Below are 16,360 nucleotides of genomic sequence, written 5' to 3'. Positions count from 1 at the left end.
GAGTCAAGGATGTCACCGTCTTAATAGGTTGGAGTGATGAGCCCTTCCAACCAAGTGTCTGGAGTATGCCCAGATTGTGCTATAGGTTTGTAATTGTTTGCTAGTGACTTTTGACTTTGGGATGAGCTTTGCTTGAGCATTTCATTTAGTATTTTATCTGGGTCACATGATGCCTTTTTAGTTTTTAGATGCTTTCGTTTTATTCCTCATTTGCTAGTCTTTAATCATTTCCTCCAGAAGAATCTGTTTAGTCAGGATATTTTTTCGGTCCCTCTTTTAGGCTATCCATGGAGATGTCTTTGAATAGTTTTCTGAAGTAGTCGTTCCATTATTATGAGCAATTTCATGTTTATTTGTTTTATGCTTTCCACATAGTTCCCAGAAGGGGCTGCTGTTGATTCTAGCATCTGTCTGAACCAGTTTGCCTGTCAAATATTCCATCTTTTTCTTCCTTGTTTTTGATATGGTCTCATTGTTGATGAGGCACTGTCTCCAATCCCTTGCATGGTTGAATCCTCCAATAAATTTCAATGTGTCCGACTAGTTGCTTCTTCATCATGAACTGCCTCTTTTTCTTTGTCCCGGAAGGTAGATCCCAGTGGAGAGATTGTTGTCCTGTCACGTGGGGGCTGTCCTTGGAAGGAGCACCTCTTACGTCTGGAGTCGGAGATGAATGTGGAGAAACCCATCAAGTTTGTGCTGTACACTGACCAGAACGGCCAGTGGAGGGTCCAGTGTGTGCCTGCTGGCCTCAATACTTTCCAGAACAGGTACGCAAAAGGAGGGAAACATCCTTATGTACAATCCCTGTGCCAGGGAGGAGCTGAAGTTGCAGGGCACCTCTCACTGAACTTGTGGATACTCTGGCTCATTGGCAGCTGACCATTGTGCGCTTATTTAACTCTATCCACAGTGTCTACAATACAGGTCTGACAGAATTACTCTGGCTCCATGCTCACTCAATGCCTGGTGTTTCAGCACAGATTATCAACCATGAGGTGATTTGAGAAACATATTTATGGGCACCTCCCCTCATGGAAGTTGGGTTTAGTCAGGTTAATGGAGAAGCTTAGGATCTATAACAGACAGGCTTTCCTTTGCTTCCTTCTCTTCTAGTCCAGCATTGGTAGATTCCTTCCTCAACTTCATAGTCACCAATGTTTGACAGCAAATTTAGCTCTGGGCTCATGTGCTCTTCCTCTTTTTCTGCTAACCCCTAATACAACAGGCTGTTTTGTTTCCTTCTTTACACTTACTTTATCTGTATTAATGCTCACCTGTACCTTAACCACACTGTTCTGTGTATTTGTTATCCTTTCTTTCCATGACTGCAGAGACGTCACCCATTTCAGCTTAATATTGTTGTCCCTAGTTCTGTAAACTTTATTCCATTGAATGTTTGCCTTTTATCTATTTGTACTGCCTTTCAGAATGTGAATGTTTCTAGCATGTATTACCCTCTTTCTTGAGTTGTTGGACACTGTTCTCTGGTCAGTCGGGACAATCAATGCATCAAGTTATTTTACTTAGATTATTGCCCTGCTTAGAGAATAGGAAAATAGCGTATTACTTATCTAAATTACTCAAACTGATTACAGTAATAACTGGAGACTGCCAGACCCCAAACACCAAAAGATGCCTCTAGGCACATCGGACTATTCTTTGTATGGAGTTCCAAGCTTTGGGAACTGTACTTAACGGACCTTTGTCCCCCCTAACGATGAACACCCGTTATGTAGTGCATCTGAGCAGGTAATGGCCTGGAGCACCTTTAGGAACATCTGTCACTAACATAAGTCAGCCAAGTCCAAATTATCCTTCGGGAGATGTGGAATCTAGGCATTGATGTTGCACTTGGTGTGTTCTCTGCCCCTTTCTACATTTGTGATTTCCGTCCGTGGCTTCACCCCAGTTTAGTAAAATCTCTGAAATGTGGTAAGAACTGGTTTAACAAATCTAAACACACATTGACTAATGAGAAATTAAGCAGGCACCCTTTTCCTGGACATCTGAATGTGATATAATATTGGGAGGTAGGACCACAATGTGGTAATGGTAAATTCTGGGGGTGCCATGTGGAAAGGTTATGGAAGTGGACATTTCTTCTTCTACATTCATCTTCAAGCCTCTGTCGTCCCCTCTAACCTCCCCAGCAGTGCCGCTCTCTTGACGATTGACTGGTGTCTGCCATGTAGTGGAATGAGGCGATTGGGCAATATGCATGGTCTTGCTTGTAGCACTGAAACTCGAGGCCACGAGTGGTAGATGCACTGTATAAAATGAATTGTGAAGAGGGGATCCACAGGTGGGTTTTCAATGGTGAAGAGAGGCCCCACAGGGGGAAAGAGGGGCTTTCGCATGTAATTGGTGTGTGAACTTTGGAGGATGTCCTAAAAGTGGTTACTGTTTATCATTCTTCAGATTTCTTCTGGTCTATGGGGATACTCTGTTTAGCTCAATATACCTTTACATTTATTTGATTTTTGTATTTTTTTAAATAAAGCTACCAAGCCCATTACCCATTTAAATAAATATTTTTATCAAGTACAAAATAGTGTTTTAGCCATAAACTTAATTTCAGGCAACTTTACATTCATTCCTGAAACCAAATGTATTTACCTGCACCCAGAGTTCGGTATTATAGCTTTGGCCTCTGGTGATCCAGACCCAGTCTTCTAACCTTGTCATCTACCCAAAATGAACATGGTAGAACACTAATGTTTTTTCCAGTGTACAAATTAGCAAACTTAACATGTTCTTCTCTATCGACATCCATGGTTCTTACATGTACGTAATTTACTTGAGATGGTTTTAAAACTTTGGTAGTGATGGAAAGCTACCATCTTCTACATAGAAAAATAGCTTTCTCATTGTATCTCCTCTAATACATCTAATAAAATGTTTCTTCGTTTTTAATTTACAAACCTACGAAGATGGTCTTTGGACAAAGAAAATGTGTTTTCCAACCTGTCCCCTTTCTCTACTTTCACAGTGAGTGTGTAGTTAACATTTTGCCTCCCTAATCTTCATAAAACTGATTCTTAAAACCAGCAAGCAGAATAATCTTCTGCTTAGATTTCCTTTGCTGCATATCGGCAGTAAAATCTCTGAATCGTCCCTCCTGTCCAAGAAAGAATGAGATTTGAGATTTTGTGTATGATTTTCCGTTCCTGTTGGAAGAAGGGGTATCAATATTTTTCTGGTAGTTTAAACCACGATCCCTATAAACCAACAAAGCAAAAATTGGTTAAGGAATGCTGACCAGCCAAGGCCCCTTGGTCGCCATGTAATGCCTTACATGTGAAATGGAGAGAACAAGAGAATTTCTTCAAGTTCAAAAAGGGTTTAAACATGTTATTATTCAGTTGAACCCTCTGTTAAGTGAACAAGGAAAGCTCAGAATCCATGGCAAGGGCAGAACCTAACATTTATTGGACCCTACCCTAGCTTTGTATCTTTTCCTGGTATATGCTTCTGCGCTTAGTAAAGCCCCAGAAATGTGACTTTCCAAGCTTGCCCTTGCCTTTTCCTACTCCTTCTCTTGAGCTCTCAAGACCTTCCAAGGGATTACCCTTCCAGGCTCCCACATGTTCTAAAACTGGGAGAATGTCTATGTGTAAGTACATAATAAATGTATTGGAGCCGGACTATGCAGTTTAGTCAGATAACTTAGTGGGGTTTCAGAAAACACGCCCTGATGGGTGTAGAACATCTATCTTCTCTTTTTAGCAAGTGTCAAGATTGACTGCGCACTGTTTGATTCGATAGTTTTCTTTTTTAATTTTCGAGGGAACAGCACCTGGTCATGTACAGCAGGAAGGGGAATCTGAATCACATGTATGTGGGCTGTTGCAGTTGCTACCAATTCCTTTTACATTATATTCAACAATTTCAGGTTTGCATGGACCTCTATTAAGGCCACTAAAGAGCCTTTGCTAGCACCTTCCGTATTAACTTTTAACAAGAACTTGCACTTGCCCATTTTCCAGAGCGACGTAAGGGATTGTAACCCTAGTTCTAACCTTGTCACTTCGACTGGTATTTCACCCGGAAGACTCAACAGCGAATGCAGTATTTTTCCCTCCAGGGTTTGCAAACAGACAATCTCCTTTTCTGGGAGGACCTCTAATGCGTACAGTATGCCTGGGGTAATGCATTTCTTATATGCTTCCAGTTTATCCTCAATAGGATAACTGACACCTGTTAATCACCCTTTTGATAGCCAACCATTTACACCAAGCCTTAGGTCGGAGGATCTCTGAGTAATGCGTGAGAGTGAGAGCCCAAATATAAATGTTCTATTTTGTAACCTGTTGCAAAGGTTTGCTGCCCAGGAAAAGAAAAATGCCACCATATGCTCTTTTCTATAGGCATGATTTTTGTTTTTGAGAGGTTAGATTGAGCATAAAGTTGTAAGGCATCCAGAGAGTGGTGCAGTCCCACAGCTGTTTAGTCGGGGACAACCATGTCGTCCACATAGGAGAATCAAGCAATCTTCACCCACCAAACTTGGGTGGAAAGTTGTCTTTATCTACATAAAGATTAAAAAGTGGGGGGAGCAAGAACACAGTCTTGTTTGAGGCCATTGTTTGTAGAGTAACTCTTCGAAGTGCACCCCTCCTGTGTCAGCCTAACCCTGACAGATGTATCACTGTATAATATACAGGAGAGGTCAATCAATCCCCCAAACCGCTAGTTTAGACTAGAGTTCCTCGCGGGAGACTCTGTCCAATGCCGCGCAATAAACTACGTAGCAAAGACTCAGCATTCTGATGTGTCTGAGATTAGAGGTTGGAGGACCCAGATGGTATGGGTTGTACTGCAACCCTTTCTAAACCCAGTCTGTTGATGACTTAATAGGTTGTTTGTATTCAACTAGGCTGTTAGCATTTCCAGTAAATGGGAGGCACACATTTTAGCTTCCGAGTCCAGCTTTGCCAGCAGCCTGTAGTTTGGGTCGAGACACAAATCCTTCTTGTGGACTTGTATGAGGATAGATTGTTGCCAGGTAGAGGGGACCTTGCCGATCTTAATAATGTAGAGGAAGAACTTGTGAAAGTTAGCAGCCCACAATAGGGGGTATTGCTTAATAACTGTGTTAGAAAACCTGTGCTTTGCTTTTTGTCATAATCCGGACCACGTTGTCATCCTTGACATGGGGCAGAATAGATGTACCCAATACTTGCGGCAATTCATTTTCCTCATGTGGAATCCCAGTCTCCCAGTACATCCCTGAAATGTGTGAACCCCAAGCCTCTTCCGTGATGCCACATATTTCACGTGTGGCTTCTCCAGATCTGTTATAACGTAGCAAGTGCCAGAACATTTTGTTGTTGTATGTTTTAATCAATATCCAGATCATCTTCCAGTTAGCTAAGTCTGCATTGAATATATGACTCCAAACCCAGTTCTTACATTCGGTATAAAGTCCTATAACCTGTTTTCTTTACTCTCTCTGGTACCTGTCGTCCCCTCCTGATCGTACGGATAGCTGCATGAAGAGTTCTCTTCCTCTTGGGGAGATTCAAGTCATAACGAACCCCTCTTTCCCATTGATGTATGTGCCATCAGATGTCTACACTGTTTCGGCCCGTAATTATTTGACATCTCCACAAGATCCCAATTACTGCTAGATAGAAATTCCCTACGGGTGCAACCGCTTCTGGACTGAGGAATTTAAGCTATTCATGTTCCCCTTGCTCCACATTACTAGATTTCCCTGTATGTTGACTGTGATGTTTGTGCAGGACTTCTCCCTTGTTTTAGCAGCATTTAGCTTAAGATACATTGTACTGCACTCGTGTGTATTCCTTAACCACATTGACCTGTGATTGTGTAATTTATTACTATTGGCGCAATTGTCCTGCTGTTCATTTTCATCAAACGCCAATATCTGACACTGGGCCATGATTTTAAGTGTTGAATAACAAGTTACATTGTCTTACCCAATAATAGCATTATATTATCATGACATACATTTTTCAGTGCATATCACAGAGCCAGCCTATGCCTGTAGCCCTAAAAAGTATGGAGTAACACACAACAGCAGTAAGTTTTTGTGAAGGAATTTTGGTAAATTCTGTTTTTAAAATAATTGTGGTGATTTCAAGCTTTTCAGTCGATCCCAAATCATTATTTAAGAATTAAACGTAAAATTCTTCGGAAAGGGAGCACACCGATCATTGAAAAAAGTTTTTTGATAATTTAAAATGCAAGTAATAATTCTGAGTGAAACGCAAATGAGCACAAGAATTATACATTCAAAAATGGGGCCCGGCGTTTGAGATGTTTACACCCAAGAAATGTCGTATTCCTTTGCAAATCCTATTATTTAATTACTTTTAGAAAGACACATTATTGGTATCCGGAAAATATGACAAAAAGAAAAAATCGACTTGTTCGGGGGGGGTGGGTGGGCATTTTAGGCATAACATTTTCAGTCGTAACATAGAGCACCGCTGCCAATGAAGGCAGGAAGGTGGATGTGCTATGGAAAGACAGGCCGATTATGCATGCTTCTTTTAAGAGTTAGACTATTACATCTCTAATAGCCTACTGTGTACCATTTCTTTTCTTTTGAGATTCGGACCCCTGCTGTTCCCCTAAGCAATGGTGGCAAGTTTGGCGGTTTCCAGTCTTGTAGCAAAGGATGTCTAATGAAGCTCTTTTGCTGCTTCTTCCTCCTCTCTCACGTATCAAGTCTTGCTCGGGCTTTTGCCTCGGCCTGAAATCTTTCAGCCTTGCTTTGCTATAGAAAACCTAAATGACTGTCCTCCCATTGGTATTCACCAGCTCCTCAATCCTTACTGAAGGATTATTGTTAATGGGGGCAAAAAAAAATAAAAGGGACACCTGACTTGTTGGCCAGCTGCAAATCAACCTTAGACTTATCAAATTGCCCTTTTTTAAGACGAGCAGATGTATCCAAAATTTAATGAAACTGTCATACAACCAACAAAGGACGTTTTAAGCTAATAGATTCATTTATTTCCTCTAGCTGTATCTTCATCCACAGTCCTGTCATTATTTCTCATGCTGCAGTTAACTATTTCAATTCCTTTTTCCATGATTAAATGGGATATTCAGTCAAGAGATTCTTGCTACCACATGATGCTTCTATTTTTCAATGTGCAATTGCCTCCATTGCCACGGATGATTCCTCTATTTTTAGCAGTTCTGATGGCTGTTATCGACCTTCCTTTCTTTTGATTCTTTTGTACCCCCTTTTGAAGAAACCACGTTTTCACCCCATAGCTGCTTTTCATGGATGTCCAAGATTCTGGAGAAGATTGTTGCCACCCAAATCAATCATGTTGAAACTTACCAGCTTTTTGACTTTTTTCAATCTGTCTTTCACCCATTCAATTGCACAGAGACAGCTCGTGTTCCCATGTAGGATAATATTCTTGCAAATGCTGATGGGGGCCACCTTACCTTACTCGCCTTTCAGCAGCAACTGACACCATAGATGACTACATTTTAATTTCCTGTCGAAATGGCAGGATTCTTCGATATTCTTAGTTTTGTTTTTTCAATCTAACAGAGATCAGTGGGTCACTATGGGACATATTTCCTCTGGTTCGCATTCTGTTCCTTGCAGAGGTTCCACAAGACTCCCCGTTCCTTTTTAATTTATATTTCTGGCTACTGTTTACTTTTCTTAATAACATTGGTTGCCAGTTTCATTCTTTTATGGACGTCGCTCATATTTATGTAATAATCTGCTCCCCTTTGGAAACATTATCTTTTTTTTTTTTACAGATGTTGTCTACTGCACACTCAATACTTCATCCTGAACAACCAATTATTAAACTCTCATAAAATTGAACTCCTTCTCGGTCCTAAACATCATCTCACTGATCCGGCCAGGCCTCTATTTCCTCAAGTTAGGGGTTTACTGGGATGCAGTTTTGAGTTTCAACAAACAGATCTGATGTTGTCGTGTCCTCTTGTTTCAGGGTGGGACAACTGACTGGGTGAGAAAAGGATGGATTTGCAGCAAATATGGTCCTGGTTAGAGCCGCTCTAATCAATTTCAAATTAGACGATGGTAATGCTCTGTTCTTTGGCCTCCTGTATTACCAGCCGCCATCACCTAAAACGTATTCAAAATGCTTCCGTTTGCTTCATTTGCAGCATCCCCAAATTCAGCTCGGTCGAGTGTACGCAGAGCTCTTCATTGGCTTCTTATTAAATGGAGAATAAAGTTGGATTCTGTGCTTCATTTTCAAAAGTCTTTGTGGTCTAGCCCCTTTCCATTTGGTCTGTTAGATTTCTCTCCACATGGCCTCATGAGATTTACAATATTCCAAAGCCCTCTTGGATAAGTTGCCAAAATCTGGATTTATCAAACGTGCTGATGGGCATTTCTCTATTGCAGACCCTCATCACACTCGAGCTTCTCCTAGTTTGCTGGGCGTTTGTAAACATTTGGAGATGTATCTTTTTTGCTGATCTTTTATTGTATTAACTCTTACTCTCAGAGTTTCTACTCTGTGTCCAGATGCACTTCATTATGTTTGGTTCTTCGTTATCTGTGCATTAGAAATATTGTCAGATAAGGATGAAATCCAACATAAGCTGATCTGATGCACCCTATGCCATCTCTCTACTTGCGTCAGTACCACTATGCCATCTTTCAGTCTGTTTGGTCCATCAAGCATGGCCTTGATGTGCTTTAATCTATCTTGGTTGTCTATCCAACGACATCCCTTTGTGCGATTCTTACCTGCATACTATTTAGTTGCGAAAGTGTGTGCTTGTCAAACAATTTCCACAGACAACAATGGCCTTCTAGATGGATTAACGGATCTGTACTTGTATATGTTTGTACTCTTAGATGTTTCAGGTGCAGGGCTTACTCATGGGCATATGACATGGATACAATTAGAATGCAGTGTATACCCATTAGGAGTACCACAATGAAGCCTGTGCACAATGAAACCTGTGCAATGCGGTGGACACACCGCTATGGTGGTGGTATCTGCTGATGGGAGTGGGGGGTCTCAGCTTGAGGAGCTTGAGCCCCTTACCCCTCTGCCCTCCTGATAATCTGTACAGTGACACCCACCTTCTACCAAGATGACCATTCTGGAAGACAGATTCCGTAATGAAAAGAAGCCTACATACTTGGGGGCAGGGCACCCTTGCTGGTTCTTGGAGGGGGAGATGGTGGGCCACAGTGGCAGATGTTAAGGGTGGCTTGCCTAAAGGGATTGTGGAGCAGTCAGGAAAAGGTTTAGAGAGCCCTAAAGTGCGGATGGCCATTGTGTTTACCTGCTTGGTGCAAACGCTTGCCTTATTCTTGGCCTCCCAGTATGGTGGGCAGCTTTGATACAGTTTCAAGTACATCCGGGCAGGAGTTGGGTGTAAGACCCGGGATTTCCTTAACTCCCACACCACTTGAGCAGCTACAGGCCAAGTGAAGAGGATGATGGTTGCCAGTAGGGATAGGGGACAGCAGGGGTGGATGGGCCCAGTTTGGGCCTGCTTGGACCAAATATTAAGCTGGTTGGTCCCCTGGGGATGGTGGGAAGAGGCTCTGCTCATAATGCAACAGAAGATCGGTTGAACACCCCTCTAGAAGTGATCGCTTCCTCATTCCATTGAAGTGATTGACATTGAGGTAGGCCAGCATATAATGTGAATAAACTGAACTTACACGTACAGATCTTCTCTGAGAGTACTAATTGATGGGAATGGAGACTGCTTACCTTAAATCCTTAAGAGCTGAACACACATTTGGGTTGGGGGCTTCGTGCATATGATTCACTGCTTCTTACATCCCCTGGCAGTGCTCGATTGAGTATTCAAGGGTGGTCACATAGAGAGGGAGGTACCTTCCCACACTTAGACAGATATGAGCCATCTAGAGAGATCTAGAGTTGACTGTGCATGGGTCTATTTTTCCCTTTTCAACTCTAACTAGCATTCATCCAACAAAAAAGACCCACATTTAAAAGCTTGAAGACCCCAGACTAAATTGCCCCTTTTCGACCCCTCCAGGGTCGTTCTCAAGAGGAACAAGCATGAATTACCGTTTTACAGCCATGAGCATACCCATAGCGGGGCCAGGAATTGATGATTGTTAATAATTGTGTTCCCTTTCTCTTCCCCAAGTCTTGATCAAGTGATCAAGTATTGACTGGGTTGAAAACTAGTTCCGCAGTTGGTTCTCCTCAATGCAGGCACAAGCAGCATAGAACTGCAGGGGGCATGATGGGGACTTGAAAGACTGGCCCGACCTATTTCAGGACCTGCTCTTAAATGAAACCTGTTGGAGGGTACCAATACAATAATGATGCATCTTATTCAAATATAATTAAATGGAGGGAAGAGCAGGGCTTGACCATCAAGAATGATATAATAAAAAGTAGTTTCTCTGGGCTTATGGCTATTTTGGAGCCGTCAGTTCAGACATGTGTTTAAGGCTGTACTTTGATATCATGGCAGCAGTTTCAAGAATGTTTGTTAGGAAGAAAAACAAGGTATCATCCGACCGCAAAATCTTTCTTGGTTCGATACCCATTGCAGAGAAGCTAAATCTAAGCTGCGCTCTCTGCTGAAGTCTCCCTCTAGGAAGAAAAGTGAAATGGTGTAGGCATGGAAAGATTACAAGGAAGTAGTAGCCAAGAGAAGGGCAACACTAGACACCAAGGCATAGGAAGAGCTAGTTATAGCTGCATCTTTGCCCAATTAAAGATCTTTTTGGGAAGTAGTAAGGTATGACACGGGGAAAAATCTTATTGTGAGTAACGTCATGGTGAATGTGGCAGATTCTAATTGGGTGTCTAACTTTACTAACCTTTATAAAGCTGGCCTGGAAGAGCCAAGTACTTCCCTTGCTATTTTCACAAAATCACAAACAAAAAATTAGGGTTACAATAGAAGAAGTCAACTTGGCATTAAGTCCCGACCCAGTGGGATACAGGTAGAGTTATTTAGAACCCTCCAAGATTTGAACATCTGTGCCAACTATATGCTTTAATACCTTTCTGGAATTGAATTGTCTTCCTGAATCATGGCAGACTGCCATCATTTATCCAATTTTTAAAAAAAGGTCCTGGAAACGGACTCTGCTCATATAGACCAGTTGCTCTCATTGATTCCCAGTTTAAAGTATTTGTCAGGATAGTATTAGCTAGACTCCACTCGTGGAAGGAGAGTAGAACCATTTTATTAGATTTACTACTGGGATTTAGAGAGGGACTGGGATCTAATGAACAGGTGCTTCATCTCTCTTACTATTTGGCTAAAGAAGGCAGTATCTTATACAAAGTTAATAGAATGAAATTGTGTCAGTGTCTCGGCGAATATAATCGCCCTGAAAAATTAATGAATCTGGTTATTCTGATACATACTAATACACGAGTGTGTGTTGTCAGGCAAAGGGGGGCATTGCACTTCTTGTTTCCCAGTGGAATCTGGAGTCGCCAGTCCTGTCCCCGATTTGTTTTGTATTTTCCTTGTCTGTAAGTTAATAAACTTCTACAAAAACGAATTGAGAAAAAAGACGAACCTTAAAAAAAATTCAATTTCTCAATTCGAAGCCTGGCCTACATTGTCAATAGTGTTAATTGTGCATTGCAGCTGTTGCTTGTCACATATTCAGACTTTATGCAAGATTTTGATCTTGAAATAAATGTCTGTCCGCAGCTATATGTCAGACCAAACAACTGAAGTCTTCTGTGTCGGACAAAAACCATTGCCTTAAGCGACTGCTTAACATGAGTCTATTGGTGGTATTTTTTTTGTTTGGCTTTGCCAGAGCTTTTAAACAGCACCCTCAGGAGATGTTTTTCAGGTTATATTCATCTAAAGCTAAGGCAACCACAAGATCTGATATGGGAATTCGGGGGTACATTTATACATTTATTAAAACCTTTTCGGTTTACCAGCCTCAAGCTGCTAATTTTGCAGCTCATACTGAGCTAGGTTTGCCTTCCTGCAGGATAGCCTACGCTCCTCTGGCTTAGTCTGGTGCAATGATGAGGCCATTTTTCTCATCGAATTTTACATCCTATCTTGGCCTCTGAAACTGTTTTTTTTTAATATGGTTGAACCATGTTCTCAAAGTGGCCATGTAAGATAAGTGTGGCCAGTATTTTTTCTAATGCTTCTGGCTTTAAAACTAGGGCTGCCACACTATATAATAACAGCTTGGAGAGGATTTCTATAGCAAGGGAAACTAATGAATTATGCAAACCGCTAATCAATGTCATTTAATTACTTTAAATAATCTGATGCGAAATTAGATGGGCTAGTCAAATTTGACAAGGTAACTCTTACTGCTAATAAGAGTCTGTTTTAACCAAGTTCTCTTAAGGTAGGTTACTTCAAAATGGCAATCGTCTAGTTTGAATACCAGTGAAGTATGTGAACTTTGTAATTCTGCTCAGGAAGATCTGCTGTATTGCTTGTTTATTTGCAAAGCTTACAATAATATTACAAAATAGACATTAATACCTCGTCTTCGTACTTACACTTTTACTCAGTACATGTAGACCTGCAATGTATTTTATCTTGCAGGCAAATGCCCTGGCTGTTGCATGGTCTCTGCTCTCATATTTGAGGTAGACCATGAATGCCAGAAGAAGATTGTTAGCTGCTGCCAATTTCTTTCATGATTGATTTTTTTGCATTATTTGATAATTATGTAATTGGTGTTTTTTTCCAAACATGTTCTATTTCGTGTATTATTTGGAAACTGTATAATGTGTGTTTTGAACGAAGTTTCTTCCGAAATAAATCATGTTTGCCTATTTCTTAAGGAAATGGAGGCATGTGCTGCAAACGTGAGGGCTACCTAAAAAGAGGTTTTTTTGCCATTTTAGTTTTGAAAATGTCTTATTTGTGGACATGTCTGTCTCTTTGCAGGCTCTCGCTCCTGGAGAAGTGGCGTGGTGTACGGGACGAGGAGCTCTCTCAGCTCAGTGGGATACCAGGCTGCGTCTTCGTGCATGCCAGTGGGTTCATTGGTGGCAATCTGACCAAGGAGGGAGCTCTGGCTATGGCGCAGAAAACGTTGGAGTCCCAACATGCCTCCAATGGCCAATGATCTGACTACGCAATATGGTATTCCCGATAGTCTCTGCAGGCTGTGAGCTCTGTCCAGCCAACATCCTGTGACATTGGTCTCTGAACACAATGGTGTTCCAACTAACTGGCAGTGGACTGCAACTCCCAAAAGCTTGTTTCCCCAGCAACCGGTGGCACCAAGTTCCCAACTATCTTCTAACAAACCATAATCCATCCATCCATCCAATTCTGAACATTGTGGTTTGCAAATTATGTGTAAACTGATACTCCGAACATCACTGTCCCTAGCAAGTCTTCACATACATGAACGTTGTGCCCCTGATATGCCAACAAGTTTCCAACAAACCATAATCTCCACAATAATTTTACTGTTTTTTCCCCTTGTTACATTTGTTTAAATATACCCTTTTTTCAAGCAATCTGTGGTATTTGATTTTTCCAGGCAATTAATTGTTGTTCTCGAAGAGGAACAGAGAATGCGCTGCTTAACATGACCAACATCCGCCAAAACTGAAAATGCATCAGAAATGTGTTTTTTGTGAAATATGTTTAAGAAAGCAGCACTGGCTAATTTAAAAAGAGTAGCAAGGTCCTGGGCTTCCCCTCTTTTGCCCCACCACTTCCATTTTATTTGAAAACCGGCATCTGCATAGTTCTTTCATTGTAAGAAGGAATGGATATAAGAGGAAGATGTGGAATAGTTTAAGGTGTAATGTATTACAATATCTTAACTATAGTCCTAAACTAACACCTTATTACACAAGTAAAATGCGTGTGTACTGTTATCATTTCATTGTTATTATAATTGCAATGCTACCAAAAAATGTGAAAAGGGATTTATATCAAATTGCCATCATTTCAGATTAAAGTGAGGGGGCTTAAACTGTATCTGAATACTTAGGCTGTGCCCAGTCTAAGTATTTGATTGGGACCTTTTGTTTATCATTATCGGTTGAGGTGTAACTGAGAAGAAACCAGAAAAAAAACTTGTATTGCTTTACTCGCTGCCCTTTTTCAGCCGTATTCTTTTTACCTGAATTGAATTTCAAAACTAAAGTGCAACCATTAGATGACCAATACATATAAAAAGGTTAATTGTATGACGGTACATATAAAAAGGTAAACTGACATACACCGCAAAACCATTTGTGTACCACAAATCCATAGTTTACTGAAGTTCATCACAGTGCAAAGGGTGCAGTGAAACTATAACAAACAAAATATCGAAAAATAAATGGATATGGGGTAGGGATAAGGGGTTAGAAATGGGGGGGGGGGAACGGGGTTTGGGGAGGACCCCCATCCCAAAATAAACAACATTGTTTTTCTTTTTCCTCGTTCATTTGTTAACATTTAATTCTGTATAATCACATGTAACCAGTGGAAAGCTGTCCGCTTAAGGTAGAGCTATTCTACAGATGAGGCATATCTACAATTGTATACATCTTAGTGAAACAGCTTGTCATCTGAAGTAGTACTAACCAGCAACTAAGATTTATATTTGTTCCTCAAATCTTCAAATCTTTGGCCCTATTCTTAGTGATGAACAAAGTGGACTAATTAGATTTAATTTATAAATATATTGTGGAGCCAGTCGGAGTATTTCACCACTCGTCTATCCATTCAGTTCAGGAATACCCTGTGCTTCACAAGAACGAGCACCAGACAGAGAGGTTTACTATTGAGGTCCTACGAGTCCTCAAAATACAGCCCCTCTGTGACCTAAGTATAGGGGTATTTATTATCATCCCCAACTGAGTAATTACTGTTCCTCAAGTGGAAAATACCAGGACGGCTGCAGGCCAAGTGGAAAATCCATGCTGGTTTGCATGCACATCAGTGACATGTGACTGATTTTCTGTGGTCTGGTTTATGCAACTTAGCTGGGGTCCGCTACAATGGCTGTACAGTTAATATTGCAGACAACAAAGCCTGGACCAAAGGGAGCTGTCCTAGATAGTGAACAAATATTGTTGCCTCCAAATCGCCCTCTCATTTCACTCTTGCAGGCAGAGCTTTGCGATCTGGTTGGAGAATACGTGGTTGAAATCATCTTGTAGCTGAAGGTAGCCGTAGCCCCTATTTGCACTAGTCTACAGGTATTTGGGGGTCTTTGTATGTGTACCCATCCCAAACTGGTTGCGGACATCCAGTCATTTATGACTATCAAACAACTTCTTTCTCTAGCAATGCCCAAAGTTAGTTAGTTTTTGTCGGCATACTAATGGATTGTAACATCAAACTTACACGCTAGATCTCTGAGCTCATAGAGGTTAAACAAGATGGAACATAGAAATGGGAAGTGGGAGACCTGGAGGATCCCATATGTACAGCCTGTTGTCTTCCGAAAAGGAATGATTGAATAAACTCCTGTACCAGACTAGCAGCTAGAATGAAAATAAGTGCCTAATGGTCGACCCTATCATATTTATTTGCATTTGTATAGCACACTTACAGCCCAGAGGCAAATCGGGGGGGCTGCTGAGAGATCCATTTACACTAGCAATGAGGTAAATCCGCTATTCTGAGGATGTTGTACCCTGGAGAGCTGTGGTCTCAGTATTGTGTTGGGGGCGGAAGCCTGATTGATAACGTTGAAGTTGAGCAAATTGATTTAAGTGAGCATCTAATTGAAGAACTGCTTTTCCAAAACTTTTCCTAGAAGGGGGACACTTGTGATGGGGACAGAATATGCTTAATCAGGCCGCATCGAAGGATGCTTTGTTTAGAGAAATTAGGGCTGTCTTAAGATGTGAGGGGAAAAGAATCCATAGAGCAAAGGCACAATTTAGTAATATCTAGATTGGTTGAAAAGAATCAATTTGAGCCATATTAAAGAGTTTGTCTGGAATAATATTGTCTGCATAGTGTAAGAGCGAATTCTGTTGAGAGACTGGTGTGAAGCCTTCCTAAAAAGAAATATGACCATAGGAAAAAGAGGCAGGTACAGGAGGCAGTCTGACTGCCAGGTCCACTTGAATGCACCCTTTTGATTTTATTATTAATATATAACTATCGGAACATTTCTCAAGTGCATAAAACGACTTAGGAATGGGGTTGGTACAATGACAAACTTTCTAAAAGAGTGGGTAAAATTGGTTAATTGCACCTGAAATTTGCTTGATGTAAAACAATGATTTAGCTCCCGAATGCAACTTTTTCCTTGCCATTATCAATTGCCGAAACATACTTGGATCCTCACTAGATTTAATTCTGTTTCGAGGGGATTGTCTCCTCCGACGTATTCCACATCTATGACAGGTAATCTCCATAGCTGTGCTGCTTTGGAAATTTTTTGGCAGAGGGTGTCCTGCGTCAATGG

General features: G+C 41.1%; 1 protein-coding gene across 2 annotated transcripts in view; it reads left to right on the top strand.

Annotated features, from left to right (window-relative positions):
• MYG1 (MYG1 exonuclease) overlaps window positions 1-13,457 on the top strand; it is a 279,913-nt gene extending 266,456 nt beyond the window's left edge. The window contains exons 6-7 of one of the 2 annotated variants that reach the window (XM_069653324.1): window positions 589-770; window positions 12,877-13,457. In XM_069653324.1, the coding sequence (XP_069509425.1) occupies window positions 589-770; window positions 12,877-13,057 (363 nt within the window). In that variant the 3' untranslated portion in view covers window positions 13,058-13,457. The remainder of the gene's footprint in view (window positions 1-588; window positions 771-12,876) is intronic. The other variant, XM_069653325.1, reaches the window with a different exon arrangement.
• The last annotated feature ends 2,903 nt before the right edge of the window (window positions 13,458-16,360 follow it).

This window comes from Ambystoma mexicanum, chromosome 3q (assembly GCF_040938575.1).
Source record: "Ambystoma mexicanum isolate Mex_15411 chromosome 3q, UKY_AmexF1_1, whole genome shotgun sequence".
Taxonomy (NCBI): Eukaryota; Metazoa; Chordata; class Amphibia; order Caudata; family Ambystomatidae; genus Ambystoma; species Ambystoma mexicanum.
The sequence above is the reverse complement of the archived record's forward strand: the minus strand, read 5'-3'. Positions and strand labels throughout refer to the sequence as shown.